This window comes from Lissotriton vulgaris, chromosome 7, assembly GCF_964263255.1.
Source record: "Lissotriton vulgaris chromosome 7, aLisVul1.2, whole genome shotgun sequence".
Lineage (NCBI taxonomy): Eukaryota > Metazoa > Chordata > Amphibia > Caudata > Salamandridae > Lissotriton > Lissotriton vulgaris.
In genome coordinates this window covers 1,603,894,827-1,603,910,284 of record NC_141695.1, presented here as the reverse complement: position 1 = coordinate 1,603,910,284, position 15,458 = coordinate 1,603,894,827, and the positions used below count along the sequence as shown (strand labels likewise).

Here is a 15,458-nt window from a genome sequence, read left to right as displayed (position 1 = left end):
AACACTTTAGTTTCATCACTGACTTCATCTTCGTCAAATCGTCATCCAGAAGGGGACAGTCTTGTGTAAAATTCTTTCTGTAATGATTCTGATGCAAATATCACCCTATGTTGCGACAAATTGCCTGCCGATGAGTGGTTTGAACTGAGATCGAAGTAATTCCTGCTCATTCATCAGCCTATTTTTAATCTTACCATGTGCAATGCAACCATGATACATTTTGCCTTTAATTAAATCCACAAAATATATGTAAAAAAAAAAAAAATAAAGTCTTGAAATTAATGTGTAATGCTTGAATTCCTGCTTGTTTTTAGTTGTCTAATGATGCAGGCGAACGCAAGAAGGAATCAATCCGGCTAAATCTTCCAGAACATTTGCAAGTTCGATCCACGTCTCCACCAGAAAAGTATATTAAGGTTTGAAAGCAGACTATGTCTTATCAATCTTAGCTCTGCATGTAAAGAAGTGTCCTCAAGTTTAACGATAACTGACCTGATGTTGCATACATTTTATTAGGAAAGCAATCACATTTTAAATGAAAAGATTCTGTGGTTTGCAGACAAATCAAAGAATGTCTAAGATGGTACCCGCTCATATCTGTCTCCAAGCTGGTTTGGTTTCAGACAAGGACGAGGAACTTGGTCAGCCATTCATCAAGTGTGGCCTCACCCATTATGGACAGTTAGTGCGGGACATTGTGGCTCTTGTCAACTTTTTAGTTGTATTTCATATTGTGAATCATCCTGTACTCGTAAATCGGCTCTAAACTGTGATCCACGCATAAGATTCCATGTTACAGTGGTTTAGAAGGTTTCTCTTTGGTAGCTGTTGCCTAGTAATAAGGGACATCCGGTTAGGTGCAATAACCTAGAAGTCGCCACTGTTGGTAGTCATGAAAATATCTTGCATTGATAAACTATTGATCTCAACTTTCGTAGGTTCAGAAAATCCAGAATCCTCGTAGATTCAGATATGTTGTTCAAACTACATGTAGGCATTGCGGTTAAGACTATATATATTCAGTGTAGCAACCGTTCAAGAATTCTTCACTTCCATCCAGAAACAATAGAGAAGTATTGGTTGTGGCTTTCATGAACTCCTTCTAAATCTATTAAAATAGCCTTTATGCTAGATTACCTTCCAAGCATCTAATTAACGTACCTTTGAGTTGTAGAGTATACCTGATGCATATCATAGAAAAAAGCTAGAGGTCATTGCTAAGTTTGATCTGTTCCCCAATGAGAAAAAAGGTACTGTTCCTCTGGAATCTCTCACCCGATACATTAACACACCCTATCTGTCCCACTCTGGGGAATAAGAGTAAATCCTGGTTCTTAGATTACCTCAGTTCAAGTCTCAGCACTTCCAGGCGGCCAAAGCGCCATGGTTGTCGTTTTAACGCGTCACGACAGACTCACTCACTCTTTTGCAAGCCAACTGTCCCAAGAGCCATTCCTTTGCCTTTTAGCCGGATCGGCAGAAGGTAATAGGCACTATGAGTAAATGACGATTGAGGGTGCATTGCAGTGTTGTACTACAAATTACCCTTCATAGTGCCAAGTTGTCTACATTGAGCACAAATATTTTTTACAAAGCAATCATGGTGAGTTGAAAACATTTAGACTTTTAGGTTAATCATTTTGCTGTTAAGGCTCTTACAAAGTCATTCTATTGAAAACCTCTCAACAAAAAAAAACAAAAAACCCAATCACAGTTTGAGGAGGGTGCAGAACCTTGGAGTGGCGGCGAAGAGTACATAAGAGGCACTCGGCACCAGCACTTAAATGTCAACACCGGTGTTTGTGACAGTCTGCCACAAGGTGGCGCTGTCTATATACATTAAAAATAACTAAAACAGAAAGGAAGGTGCACTCCAATGAAGTCAATAGAGCGAAAGATGGTTTTAAAAAGTCTCTTCTTTATTCGCAAATCATAATTTTCAATCAGCAAAGGCACAGCCAACGCATTTCATTCCCCTTGTGCCACAGGAACTTCGTCAGGGCAAAAAGTATGTGTTGCGAAATCGACCGTCAAGATTACAGGAAAAGGATCTGTCCTGGTAATAGACGTCCCAATAGAATAGTGCTTTACACCTAAGATAAAATGGGGAGTTATATTTCCTCCACAGAACGGGATCGCAAAGCACCGTCGGTAGGTGTCTCGAACCGACGGTGCTTTGCGATCCCGGTGCCCGACTACAGGTGCCGCATTCATGTTTGTAACTGACCGCTGTATATATTGGAAGTGCTACGTTAAGAACAGTCCCAATTTACCTAATTGGAATCTCGCCCTATTCGTAGCGAGGTACTCATTCTCTGGAGGAAATATAACTCCCCTTTTTATCTTAGGTGTAAATCTATACCTTCTCGGTCATTATTTCGACCATTTCAAGCACTTTTCATCAGATTAGCGAGAAATTTTGGCGCTTATCTGCAACAAATTGGATTGTACAGCAAACCTCTGACGGTTGACCTCGTGAGGAATTCTAATTTGGTACCCTCAGGGTCTTTTTAAAGCACTATTCTATTGGGACGTCTATTACCAGAACAGATCCTTTTCCTGTAATCTTGACGGTCGATTTCGCAACACATACTTTTTGCCCTGACTAAGTTCCCGTGGCACAAGGGGAACGAAACGCGTTGGCTGTGCCTTTGTTGATTGAAAATTATGATTTCTGAATAAAGAAGAGACTTTTTAAAACCATCTTTCGCTCTATTGACTTAATTGGATCCACCTTCCTTTCTGTTTTTGTATACTAGTTCTATTTAAACATCCTTAAACAGCGGATGTTGGAAGTGGTTATACCACTTGATTTTGTGAACACACGGAACTAATGTGCTTGACCTTGGTCTGCTGTTTATGCTCTTTAGTGTTGATACATTAAAAATAACTACCACCAGCTGCCCAAGCCATTCGCATAGCCTTGGCGGACTGAAATAGTCCTGATTGTCACACCTTAAGGAGTATGATGGTTAGTAGTTGTGTTGTTACTATTATTGGCAGCAAGGCAGAGGCAATGTGTAGTGCAAGCCGCAGTGGCCTCCTGACGAGAGCACTGTTACATATATATATATATATATATATTTTTTACAAATTAGGCACTGATAGTGGAAAAATGTAACACCATCCTGTCATGCAGTATGCTTAAATTTCAGTGCTTAGCCGAATATAGAGCGCTCACAGCGCATCTTTGTCATGGTTTTCAGTATACACTGATGTCCCTGTACGTGCTCAGATAAAGGATGACCACACAAAATGCACCGCTATCTGAATGTTTATCAAAGAGCACCTCCTTCATTAGTACGGAGGAGTGTTGCCCCACTGCCTAAAATGCCACCCAGGGATGAAAAATAAAAAGGTAATAAAGTTAATATATTACCATTGTATTTTCTACCCTTCCTTCCTGAACCTAGTGTCAGGACAGGGCGGGGTCATTGCTGCTTAGTGGCAACAGGAACATGTGCCCTTTAGTTTAAAGTGTGCATGTCTTTTTGACCGGCTGTCTTGCGACGGCCAGCCAGACATGGGCATTTTAAAATTCTCTAACCCAGCTGTCTTTGGGTTAGGGAAAGCTCAGACCTCCAATGCTCTTGAGAGCGCTGAGGGAGACCACTCCCTCCAATCCTGACACTTCTCTCATGCTGGTTACCAGCATGAGAACAGTGCCATAATTGCTTAACGGAATTTACTGGAGCCCGACAAGACCAGAGCGAGGAGGACGTCAGAGGTTGTGCAGTAAGCAAGTTAATTGTTTTTTACTTTACGAACACCACTCACCTTGCATGAATGCATGCACCACCACAACATATGCCCAACCCCCCACTCTGCCTACGTGCTAGCTGCTACTGTGTTTATCCAGATCTTTCTCCGTGCGTAGCTATCCCAGCAGTGAGCATTCATTAAAAAGTAACAAGGCCTTCCTCTCCTGATTTACACTGTGCACATGTGTACACAAAGCTCTCAGATTGCACTTCTGTACTCAACCACAGCCATATCACATTAATTGGCTGATTACGATCTTGGTCAGAAAGCCTCCAACCTTAGGTCGGAGGCTTTCCAACCGAGATTGTTATTTTCGCTTTAACCGCCTAATTATAATTTAGGTGGTCAGAAGTGAAACTGGCCGGTCGTTTCGGCTGGATTCCGATGGGCTCAAGGAATCAGTCAGCCAGCCGGAAACCGGCCCGTAATCCATATGGACGGCGTTTTCGCCATCCAGGTTACTATGTACGGTTGCCAACAGGGTTTCCATGCTGGACTTTCCGACATAGAAAGCCTGTCTGATAGCATGTTTGGGAGGGGGGCCCTAGCAGGGCCCCCTTCTATTTGTGGGCTCTGTTTGGGGGCCAAGGGGACATCTATGGCTTGTTGATCCTGGCACCGTGTGGCAGGCACCCTGAGATGCCTGTCACAGGGTGCAAGGATGAACACAAACTCCGGTTTTCTCATGAGAGCGTGTGCTACGGCTGGTTTACAGTCGTAACACATGCTCCCATAGATAGGGAAATGTGAGTATGCGAACACACCATAATTAAGCGGTCGGGACTGCCGACCGGAGTTAATAAGCCCCTTAGTTGGAAAAGCTGCTACTAAGTTATGACACAATCTCTGCCATAGTTGTGGGATCTTGGGTAAGTTGAATAGGTGGAGAGCTGGCGAGCAGTATTTTACCACCTTAGACAGTGGTGAGTGATGTTTGTTAGTGGAACTTTAAAGAAATGTGCTCTTTTGGTTAGAAAAGTAGCAGCAATTTAACACATCTCTAAAATGAAAACCAGAACACAACACAATAACAGTTTAAAAGCAGCATAGCAAACAATTCATAACCTGGAAAAAGAGTCAAAATAGAAGCAACACAACAACCACAGTACCACACAGCAACATCACATTACAATATTGCAGCACAAAAAATAACCCCCTCACAAAATGCCACACAACAAATATACACAAACCTTCTTGCCGCACATTACAGCAGCTAAGAAACAGCTTTCATACCACAGTAGTAAAAGATGTTTGCAGAAAGCACTTCCTTAAATTAGTAATAGTGGCAGTCAAAAACCTTTTTGGGACACACTACACTGCTAAATTAAGACTTCACATTTGAAATCCAGTTCAGTGTAAATTTGGTATCGTGTTCCTCTAAATGTACATGTAGTTTCTATAGATCTCTTTAAGAAGCACTACTGCAAAAACTGAACGGAATTAGACCAAATTTGGCAGGAAGCTAGTTCTTGGTCCGCAGATTGTGCTTTTTGTGATTTGGTGTAACCCGTTCAGATGTTTTTGATAACTTAAGGTTTAAAAGTATTTGTATATCTGGATGGTTGGGTTTGTGGGACTCTCACAAGAGTCCCTCAAACCGAATTTTAAAACATCAAGCACTCTGGTTGGCCCAAGGAACTGTTTTTCCCTTTGGCCATCTTGCTCTTGTGGAGCACTCTGAGTGGCTGCCAGCAACATTTGAAAAATACTTATGGCAGCCATTACAGGACTCGGCGACTCAGTCTTCTGTCCTGAAATTATAATAATATTAGGGGGCAAGGTAGGGATAACCTTTCCCCATAGGACACATGCGGGGGGATTCAGAGGGAACCCCCCTCTGTCCAAAATTGAAAATAAAAAAGCCTGTGATATTGCTGCAATCCTGCGGGATCGAAAAAACCTCCCAACAAAATAGCGGCTCCTTGCTGTGCTACATTTGGACCCGAAGACCCCATCCCTGGGGCCCTATATAAATAATTAGGGGAGTAAGATGCCTGTCCCCCCTCCATGAGCTGCATGCTTCCACAGGGACCCTATCCCCAGGACAGGCTCACTTGCTGTGTTTCAGGGAGCACACTCCCGAACACAGCAGTTTCCCTGCCTGCACCAGCGCGGGCAATGAAACTTATGTTTGGTTCTGCCTGGCGGGAGCATTTTTAAAACTCCTGCCAATGGAAGCAAACACAAAGTCTGCTTCCAGCAGGTGGAGCTTTAGAAATGCTCCTTTCCGCTGGGAGCAGACTGAAGATCTGTGCAGGCAGGGAAACTGATCAAGATATGGCTCCTACCCAGAGAGAGCAGCAGAAATAGCCTGTCCAATTGGCTGGACCAATGCAGGCTCCCACAGCTTGTGGGGAGCAGGCTGGGGCTGCAGGGGCCCGAGGCCTCCCCTGCGGTTGCCAACGTTGTATATGATGGGTGCCCTGCATGGGCACCAGGGCTCCAACCTATATTAAACTCAGGACCCGGGAGATGGGGTCCCCCTCCCCTTTAAAAAAATATATAGTCCACAGTTCTACCTTTTTAATTTCTGCTGAGTATGCAAAGGTACCCAATCACCTACAAGCTCTGTCCCTTTGGCCCAGCTCCTTCCAGTTAGTAGTATGCAACGATTTTCCTGCCATTTTCCAGGCTGATGCACAGCGTTCTTTCTTTTCAATTGCACGTAGAAAAACGATCTGAAATCCTTGATGGAGGTGAATGCATCGTGTTTGATTTATTGGAGTGCAATGTCTTCTGTAGTGTTTGTCCAAGACGAGTGGCTTCTTTCTTGTCGTCTCCTGGTCTGAGAGCAGAGTAAGTGGTATTCCCTTATAATTACGACTGAGTATGCAAAAGTTACCTAATCAGCAACAAGCTCTGCCCGTTAGGCCTCCTATTAGTAGTAAGCAACAATGCTGGTTTTGGGAAGGGTTTTCTGCTGGCCAGGCTCTGTTGCTACCCTCCTGCTCTGCATGACCAAAGGTTGTGCGCAGTGCGGGGTTGGCTGCCTGTGGGAAGGGATCTGGCTCAAGTCAGGCCCTGCGGACAACTGCACGCTGTACATGGCTGAAGACTATGTGTGGCGGGGGAGGAGTTGGCTTTACATATGGTAATAAAATATTACTTTACATTGAAAAAACACTAGAAATAGACTGCAAAAGACATAGGTTAAAGTAATGTTCTAGTTAGGTGTGATAGAAAGATCGGTTTTTGTCTAAAACAAAAACATTCTGCCACAACAATTACCCCACGGGCTTCTAGACACAGTCTAAAAGCTCAAAGAAATGGGGAAAATGAAAAAGACCTTTTAATTATTACCCACTAGATCGTGGGAAAGGAAGCAATTCCTTTTGTTCATATATCATCACCTGGTTCACCCTGACTCCTAAAGGTCAGAGTGGGCTCGACCATGTATCAGGAAGCACTTAGGAAGAAATGGCCATGGAGTATAAAGATTAAAAATCCTCCTGCAGATCCCGGTATTCCTTTATTAGTGAATGGACCTGTAGTTTACTGGTCTCATGTGAGGCAACTATACACCAAGTGATGCAGTGACGCATCTACGTTTGTTGCGACCACGCCCCCTCCAACCCGGAATTAGTCCCGCAGGGGATATTAAAATACAAAAAACTATGTGGGTCACAAGGAGTATTATGGTCCTATGACCCTGGTGCCAACATGTTTCAATCCGAAAATTAGCCTAAAAAGTTCCCAGACTTTCTTTAGGCCCAGAATTTCCTCCCTGGTAATTATCACAAGAGGTTGATACGTATCGCTATATATGTAAGGGCAGATAGCTGCTCCTTAATGTGACACTCCAGAAAAAAAGATCACTTATCTTATTCCTCAATAGGTGTGCAGTACTCCATCTGTGAGAAAGAAAAAAGGGGAAAAAAGAACAACCATCAAAATAATTCTTGCGTTTTAAAATTTCCATCTGTGATGAGATCTGTACACCCATGCTTGTCAAACAGGGAGGGTGTGTAGGAACCATCATACGTTGTAGCCATTTGTACGTGATTTTGAATCAGAATCCTAAGAGAGCCAACTGCTCTGTTAACTATTTAGGGAAGTGGTGATATGACTTGCATTCTGCCACTAATCCAAGTGAAGTGAATGCATATTCCGTAGAATTTCGTCCCCACACCACACCCTTCTCACTCAGACCACACACTACATCTCATGTACGTCATCAGTTATTCAAATCAAATTGACCATTTGTATAGCGCCCCCCTTACCTCAATTCGGGAGAGTGTCTGCTTCTCAGGGGACCGCAGCACTACGAGGTAGCCCTTTAGTCAAACTCTGGTCAGTTTGGTCCGTAGAAGAGAGTGAATTTTAAAGAAAAAACATAAAAGAGCCTCTTGTGCCGTTAGAGACTCTTATTCAGAGAAAGAACTACATCATACCTCCAAAGTGTGTGTTCAGCCGTCCATACTGTCCCATACTTACAACATCAGGGGTCCTGCCATGGGTGCACACCTAATTGGTCTGCATCCCTGGGCTTTCGCACGGTTTCCCCGATTGCCCTCGCCATTTGAAAGGTGAAACTGTGAACAGTGCTGGGTTGGAGGGGGCGTGGTCGCATCAAACGTAGATGCGTCACTGCATCACGTGGTGTATAGTTGCCTCATGTGAGACCAGTAAACTACAGGTCCATGAAGACCTTTGGGGATTTGTAGTTTGTGTCCCTGGTTTTAAAATTCATGCTCAGTAAAGTTGAATAAAGTTTAAAAAGAAAGTGTCTCACCTAGTGTGCTCATGTTGCATAAAGTTATTAACACTTTTGTCTCGCCTAGTTCTTTACTCTGGGGCAGACACCCAACTTAGGTTATGGGGTACACACTATTAGAGACACCATATGCAAAACAATGCTGAGAAACTTCATATGTTTTAAGATCGATGTCCCAAAATGGACGGTCTAGAGTTTCTAAAGGCTACAGAGGATCTGTGTTACCTCTACATGTAAATAATCTCTATACCATTTACATATGTACTCTGAATTCCCAACGGATTGTTCATTCAGTAAGTGCTGCTATCTTCAGCAAGATACCAGGCACCTTGATTTTGCAGCTCTTCCAAGCCATATCCTAGGCTCCTGATGACACCGTGTGACCGGACCGCGTCCAACGTACATTGGTGAGATTCTTTCCACACCGGTTTCCATACCTCCCAGGACATACTACCATTGTGTAATTCCTTCGTGCAACTTACACTATGGTTCTTTTCTGAACCAAGGACCCAGACCATACACCCCTACCCAGCCAACTGGATGCCCATCACGACCTTACGATTAACCCGCTCTGTGGCTTTCATCTGGTAATTTAATTAGTTTGCATCTTGCCATTATCTCTGGGTACAGCTTCCCAAATTGCTGTACCACAACTTCCCAGGCATTTGCTTTATTGCTTAGTCCTGATGATGATTCCATAACTGTTGTTAGGGATCGAAACGTCGTTGACAATTACATCTTAACTCTAAACTGCAATTTAAGAATTATGTAGAGTATAAGATGCCTGTGTTATTGTGACTACTGTTAATTTGTATCTTCACTAAGATTCACTTTTAAGTCACTTGCCTGTGGTAAGGAAATAGGCTGATTTCCAAATACCCTGTCATGTCCTGCTCACTTATTGTTTGTGTACTGTCTTGCGTGTGTGTTAATAAATTCTAAATACCGTCCATCTGGACATAAAGAGACCCGATCTTGATTCAAGTATTGTGGCCATCTATATTGATTCTCTTTGAAAGGGACCACTGTCTACTAAGAAGAAGTTTATGGTTAAAACAAAAATAAAATATAGAAATTTACAGAAAAAAGCAAAGTTTAAAGTAACGTTATACTTAAGTGAATATGTCAGTGACAACATTAACGTTTTGAACTAAAACAAAGCACAGAAATTCACCAGTTATAGTTAGGAGAGCTAACTATAACTTGTGCGCCCGCCATGCACTGCTAATGGCCTCAAATATTACATCTCTCATAGCATGTTCTATGACATGGTTTATGACATAACTGTCATAAATAACTGATAACCTCATCCAATGAGTGCGGTAGTTTGTTTTATAGTTTGCATAGTGGCGAGAATCTATCGTGTAACATCATCCAAACTCCTTTTTTACACATTACTTTATTAACTAGTATGGCATCAGAATAATATCAAGCATCAATAATGCCATCACAGATGTAGCAAGCATGAGTTATGTACAGTAATGACCCTATATCATACCCTTCACAGATAGCCTAGTTCACAATAACAATCAACCACAAATATATGGGTATTGCACACAGTGTTCAATATGTATACAACTGTTCAAAGAAAGCCAAGATACTCAAGATACCCAACGTGTCACAAAATTAATGCCCTACTGTTGGACCTGGGGGTTCCACATCACATAGGGTAGCCTGGCACAGAGTAGGATGGTCAAACCTAAGGGCAAAAGTGTTAAGCTTGCGTCACACCCTTACAGTAACTCAGCATCCATCCATTAAAAAATGACACTGCACCAATTCTTTTTAGGAAAATATGAGCTGTTTTATAAAAATAATTCTGTTTACTCTTATTTATCTTGACCGACAGCTTTGTTATTATTTAAATCAAATATTTCTCCATTTGCTCCTCTACATTAATTAATTTTCCCCCAATCAAGTCAACAATACACTGTTACTAAACTCACTGGATCACCTCGGGCATCATAAACTGGCCTGGTACATTAGTAAGCAGAGTTTGACACTTTCCAAGGAACAGGTCAGGAGTCACATGGGTTCAGATGGAATATTAAATACTACAATCAGCTTAATTAAATTAACTCAGATGATTGACAAAAGCACTGAGTTTTCTTCCCCCTCCACCACTGAAAGAAAAAGGTTAAGCAACAATCTCAGTCTCTATCAGCATTCAAAGGGTTCAGTTAGCTCCTTCTGCTTAGTCACCCTCCATTACTTTACTTGTTCCCTTTAGCACGAGTTCTGACAACTTCCTGGTCTCAGACTCCCCTGTCTTGCCAGATCCGTGCTTCCAGCAATCAAATGGGGGAAGGAAAGATCTCCCTTTCGGGACCTTGTTATGTTAATTCCCGGTCCCACAACAGCCCCCAGTTTCCACCTTACTTGAGGCCAACAGAGTTTTGGTTTTCCCCAGCCGTCACTGCGCAGTTGCAGCTAGCCGGCACTCGCCACCAGACTCTCTCTCGCAGCAGCGCCTCCCTCGTGGGCCAGGCCGAGTGATATCCAAGCCGGCACCGAGGGGAGGCCGCACTGCGTTAGCGGCGTTGCGGCTCCTCTTCCGTCGAACTTCTTCTCGAGTCGTCTTTTCCGACCCTCCAACAACAGCGTCACTGGGCAGGCGCGGGAGAGCAGTGGCTCAGTCAGTTGCAGCCCCCTTCTCCTCAGGCGACCAGAAGTTCACCTCCGGTCCTGCGCACCGGCCGACGCTTCTTAGTCAACACTCCGCCCCCCTTCTAGGTGAGGAAATACTACACCAGGTCTGCGCAGTATCGCGCCACCTCAGCAGATGCTACTCTCCACACCAGGAACTCCCAGAGCTGAGTAGGACTTCCCAGTTGCGCTTCCAAGTGCCGGTAAGGAGAATCGCGGTGGACCTGGCACAGGCGGCAGGTGGCCGCCTAGAGAGGGGGGGGGGTAGCGGAACAGTCTCTGTCTCCTCAGCTGCTCTCCTGTCAACAATCGACTGCTCCCCTAGAGAGGGGGGGGAAGCTCGATGTCGCTTCCCTCAGGGATCTCTTCAGAAGTTTTGGCCAATAATGTCAATAGACTAGTGACAGGGCTCGTTCAAAGGCTAGGGGGAGACGTCCTCAAAGAAAAGGCTGTAGAATTATCGAACGATCTAACCACTTCTAGCGCGCCTACCTCCCCAAACCACTGCCTCACTCCTCAAACTCTCTGGTCATTACAAAATGTCTGCCAACCCACTGGCCTTTATATAGGCAGGCCTCAGGCTACTAGAACCAGCTAGAAGGTTCTAGAGCATCCCTATGCTATCCTATGGGCCCCTTTCCTAAAGTAACAGTTATGGCAGTTACTGACCACCATTTTGTGTGACTAAGCTTGCCCTCAGAAAAGGAGGGATTTCTAGGCCTATGAGGAACCTTGGGGTCCAGGAGTACCTATCCCCCAGGTCAACACCTTAAAAATTCCAGTGGACATCAAAAATGAAGGGAATTAAGGGGCAAAAAGGGGACAAAAATAAATAAATAAATAGGAGGGACCCCCCAAAGGGCGGACAGGTCTAACACCTACTATGACCAGTTTATATTTGTATCAACCCCCCCACAGTCACCGAACATACGTTGAGAAAGTAAGTTGATGCGAGTAGAAAAGTGGGAACTGTGAGCAGCATTTACTCTATGGAGAGAGTTTACGCTCTACCACACTGTTTGCAGACAGTGAAACTCTCATGAGAAAAATACCACATAATATTAACTATCTACTAAGAACAGTGTACATTCTATGCAACACTTGTCAAAAAAGACACTATTTGTTTAAAATAACCAAGGTCTGAAGGTGCTAGAGATTATACTACCTACCTCATACTGTGGTGAAAACTTGACAGATCTTCTGAAGCAAAAAGAAGCACAAGTACATTAACATTAACATTATGCAAAAATAGTCATGCTGTGAGGATTCTGTCTAATAACTCAAGGCTGCTTACAATACTTGGCATGTAATCTTTTGTGGAACATGCTGAACACAAGTCTTCAACTGTCACCTACACACAGAGGTACTCTTCAGTGGAAATATTTAAAATGTTTTCAATACCTCTACACAACTATTATGCATTTGGAGCCCATGCGTTTTGCATACACTTACAGCCATTAGCTAAACACAGGCTGTACAAAATTAGGTAGAAAATTAATACGGTATCTACTTGCGACTATGTAAACTATAAAACAAACAAACACTCCTTTGACGATGTCATCAGTGATATCAATTATGTCATTTGAGATGTCAGTGATGTCATAAATGATGTCATAGAACATGTCATAAGGGATGTAATATGCAAGTTCATGAGCAGTGCATGGCTTGGGTGCAAGTTATAGTAAGCTCTGCTAGCTATAACTGGTGAGATTCTGTGTTTTTCTTAGTTTTTTTGTTCAAAATGTTGAGGTACTCACTGACCAATTCACCTAACTTTAAAGTTAACCTTTATTTTTTCCATCTACACAACCCTCAGTGAACCTCTATCTATGCGTTTCCAGTGAAAAGAATAATGTCATGTGTATGTTTTTGTGTGTTGTTTTAATTGATCACTTCACACTTGATCGATTCTGCATGATCTGTTTCTTGAATGCTGTTCTGAGGGTTAATATATACATAATATGTTGCAGAATCCTGAGGGAAACAGGGTGCCATTTGGAACTAACCTTGCTTAGAATTACAACTGTTATCGTTTTTCATCCATCTTCTGCTCTTTGAGCATGATGGGGTTAATTGCGTTACCGTAGCCTCTGGGTATTGTGTGCTGCTCAGACAGTTCACTATGGCTCTGGGATGTGGTCGCTGGCTGCCACTGTTTCAGGCTTGGCCTTCCTTCAAGATAAACGGGTCCTGCAGTCTTGCTTTAGAAATCTGAACAAAGTGTCCTTCATTCCTGCTGAACTTCTAAAGCAATTAACATGCTCTCAAAATCTTTTGGAGTCCTTTGGAAAATGATTAAACTGTCTCGTCTGCCATCTGGTAAGAGAGGCAGTGCAAGCGTGTGCGGTCCTACAGGAAGAATGCTGAGCCAAAGTAGCAGATGAACATACAGTACAAGTGCTGCTTTTACAGTATCTTTTTTCCCACAGGCTGTGCCGTTTCCTAGTTCTGTGATCCATGCTGTCTGTGTTGTCTCTTGAGTATCCTAATCCCCAGATTGTGTCATGTAAGGGATATTTGTATTCTGTGGATTTTTGTCCTGTGCCCAGATGTATATCTTCTGTGACCAGACGTTGCTTCGGCTGCCAATGGTGAGAGAACAAAGCATATTTCATTTCATTTTCAATAAAGGGTCATGTTAGAAAAGCGCTCTATAGGTGCAAAGGAAAGGTGCTGCGAAAAGCTGATTGGTGACAAAGCTAAAACTGATCATGGGTGGGAGAACAGAACAATGGCCCATATGTACAAATGCATTTTGCATTTCCCAACGGGGCGAATCGCAATTTGGGGCTGTTAGGAAATGCAAAATGCCATATCGGAATGTATGAAAGGCATTTACTGTGGTGCAAAATTTGATTTCTACCTAGTAGAAATCAAATTTTGGTAATCGCAAAATAGGAAATCGCAAATACCGATTTCCAAAATGCGAATCGCAAACGGCATGTACAACGTATTTCCTAATTACGACTAGTCACAAAATGACCATTTAGGAAATGCAATTACCATTGAATCGGATCAGGTGGTAACCAGGTGCAAACTATTAAAAGGCACCCAAAATGCATCAGACTCTTTCACAATGGTGGCTTTGTATGTACTGGCAAGGAGGATGAGGATTTTGGCTGGGAGGCAGAGAAGGAGGAGGAGACGAGAGAGGATATTTTGGGTGAGGGTCACCCTGTTTGGACAGATAGAGGTGGAGGTTCATGAGAGGTCCTGACTCAGTAGTCAGGCAATACTTGATTAAATTGCTGAGTTACATCCTCAGCTCAGGCCCCAACACTCAAAACAAACCAATTCCACCACTTGTGCAGGTATTGTGTTGCCTACCCCTCTTAGCCTCTGGACGTTACCAGGGGGTCATAGCAGTGGAAGGGGGTGTTACAAAGTGCCATGTTCAGGTTCTTTTGCAGGCTTCTGGACATCATGGTGAGCAGAGTCAACCAATATATATCAGCCCTCACTATCCCCCAATTATTGCAACAAACCAAGTTGATGTTCTACAGGGTAGCACAGTTCCCCAATGTCATTGGATATGTTGATGTCACACATATTGCCATATGTTCCCCTCTCAGCAAAGGCATACATATACATGTACAGGTAAAGCTCACACTCGCTCTATGTGCAGGTAGTGTGTGATACCTCCTGTATCATAACAGACCTTGAGGCTCGTGTTGAGAAATGTGCCACTTGTGTTGAGGAAGCTGCCGCCCGAGTAGAGAATACTCAAGCGGCAGAAAGAAGCAGAGCCCTCTAGCATGATGCATAGTGCTGCTCGTGGTGATTTTACAGTCCTGGACAAACTCCCAGCTCTGAAAATCAGTGCGAGCAGCGCCACTTTTCACACTCCACCACTTGCGGAACTCCGTGGAAATGACTGCGCAGTAAAGGATGTTTCCCAGTGTCGGCCATAGAAAGGTGGCGCACCAAGAGTGGTCCTCTGGAGGGAGGAAAGGGAGCCCCTTGTTGCGCCCCCAGCCCCCTTGCAGATTGGTTCAGTGACTCACCTGCTGGCAGATCTGTCTCCCCTTGAAGGTTTAGGCTGCCTGCACTGTGAAAATCAGACCTGTTATTTCAATCAGTCGGTCCACCTTTAACTAATGCGCTGCCCTGAGGACAACAAGAGTTTGCTGCCACCCAGGGTGCCATGCATTATAAGTAATAGGTTGCACTGTCTGAGCCTGTGCCCCTTGTTGAAGGTGGCCAGGCATAAATTATGACAGCCTATCTCCTACTAAGTGTCCAATCTCAACAGGTCAGTTATGCCTTCTTAAGAGCTAGGAGCCCTTCATCCTTTTGTATATCTGTAGTGTCTTTGTGTCTGCCTTTTGTGTCTCTG

The 15,458-nt window shown here is 43.6% G+C and overlaps 1 protein-coding gene across 1 annotated transcript in view; it reads left to right on the top strand.

The window, feature by feature from the left end:
- Nucleotides 1-15,458, top strand: part of LOC147706077 (ciliary microtubule inner protein 1-like) — an 84,681-nt gene that overhangs the window by 39,025 nt on the left and 30,198 nt on the right. Inside the window, exon 3 of the mRNA XM_086932521.1 lies at nt 315-416. Within this exon, the coding sequence (XP_086788647.1) occupies nt 315-416 (102 nt within the window). The remainder of the gene's footprint in view (nt 1-314; nt 417-15,458) is intronic.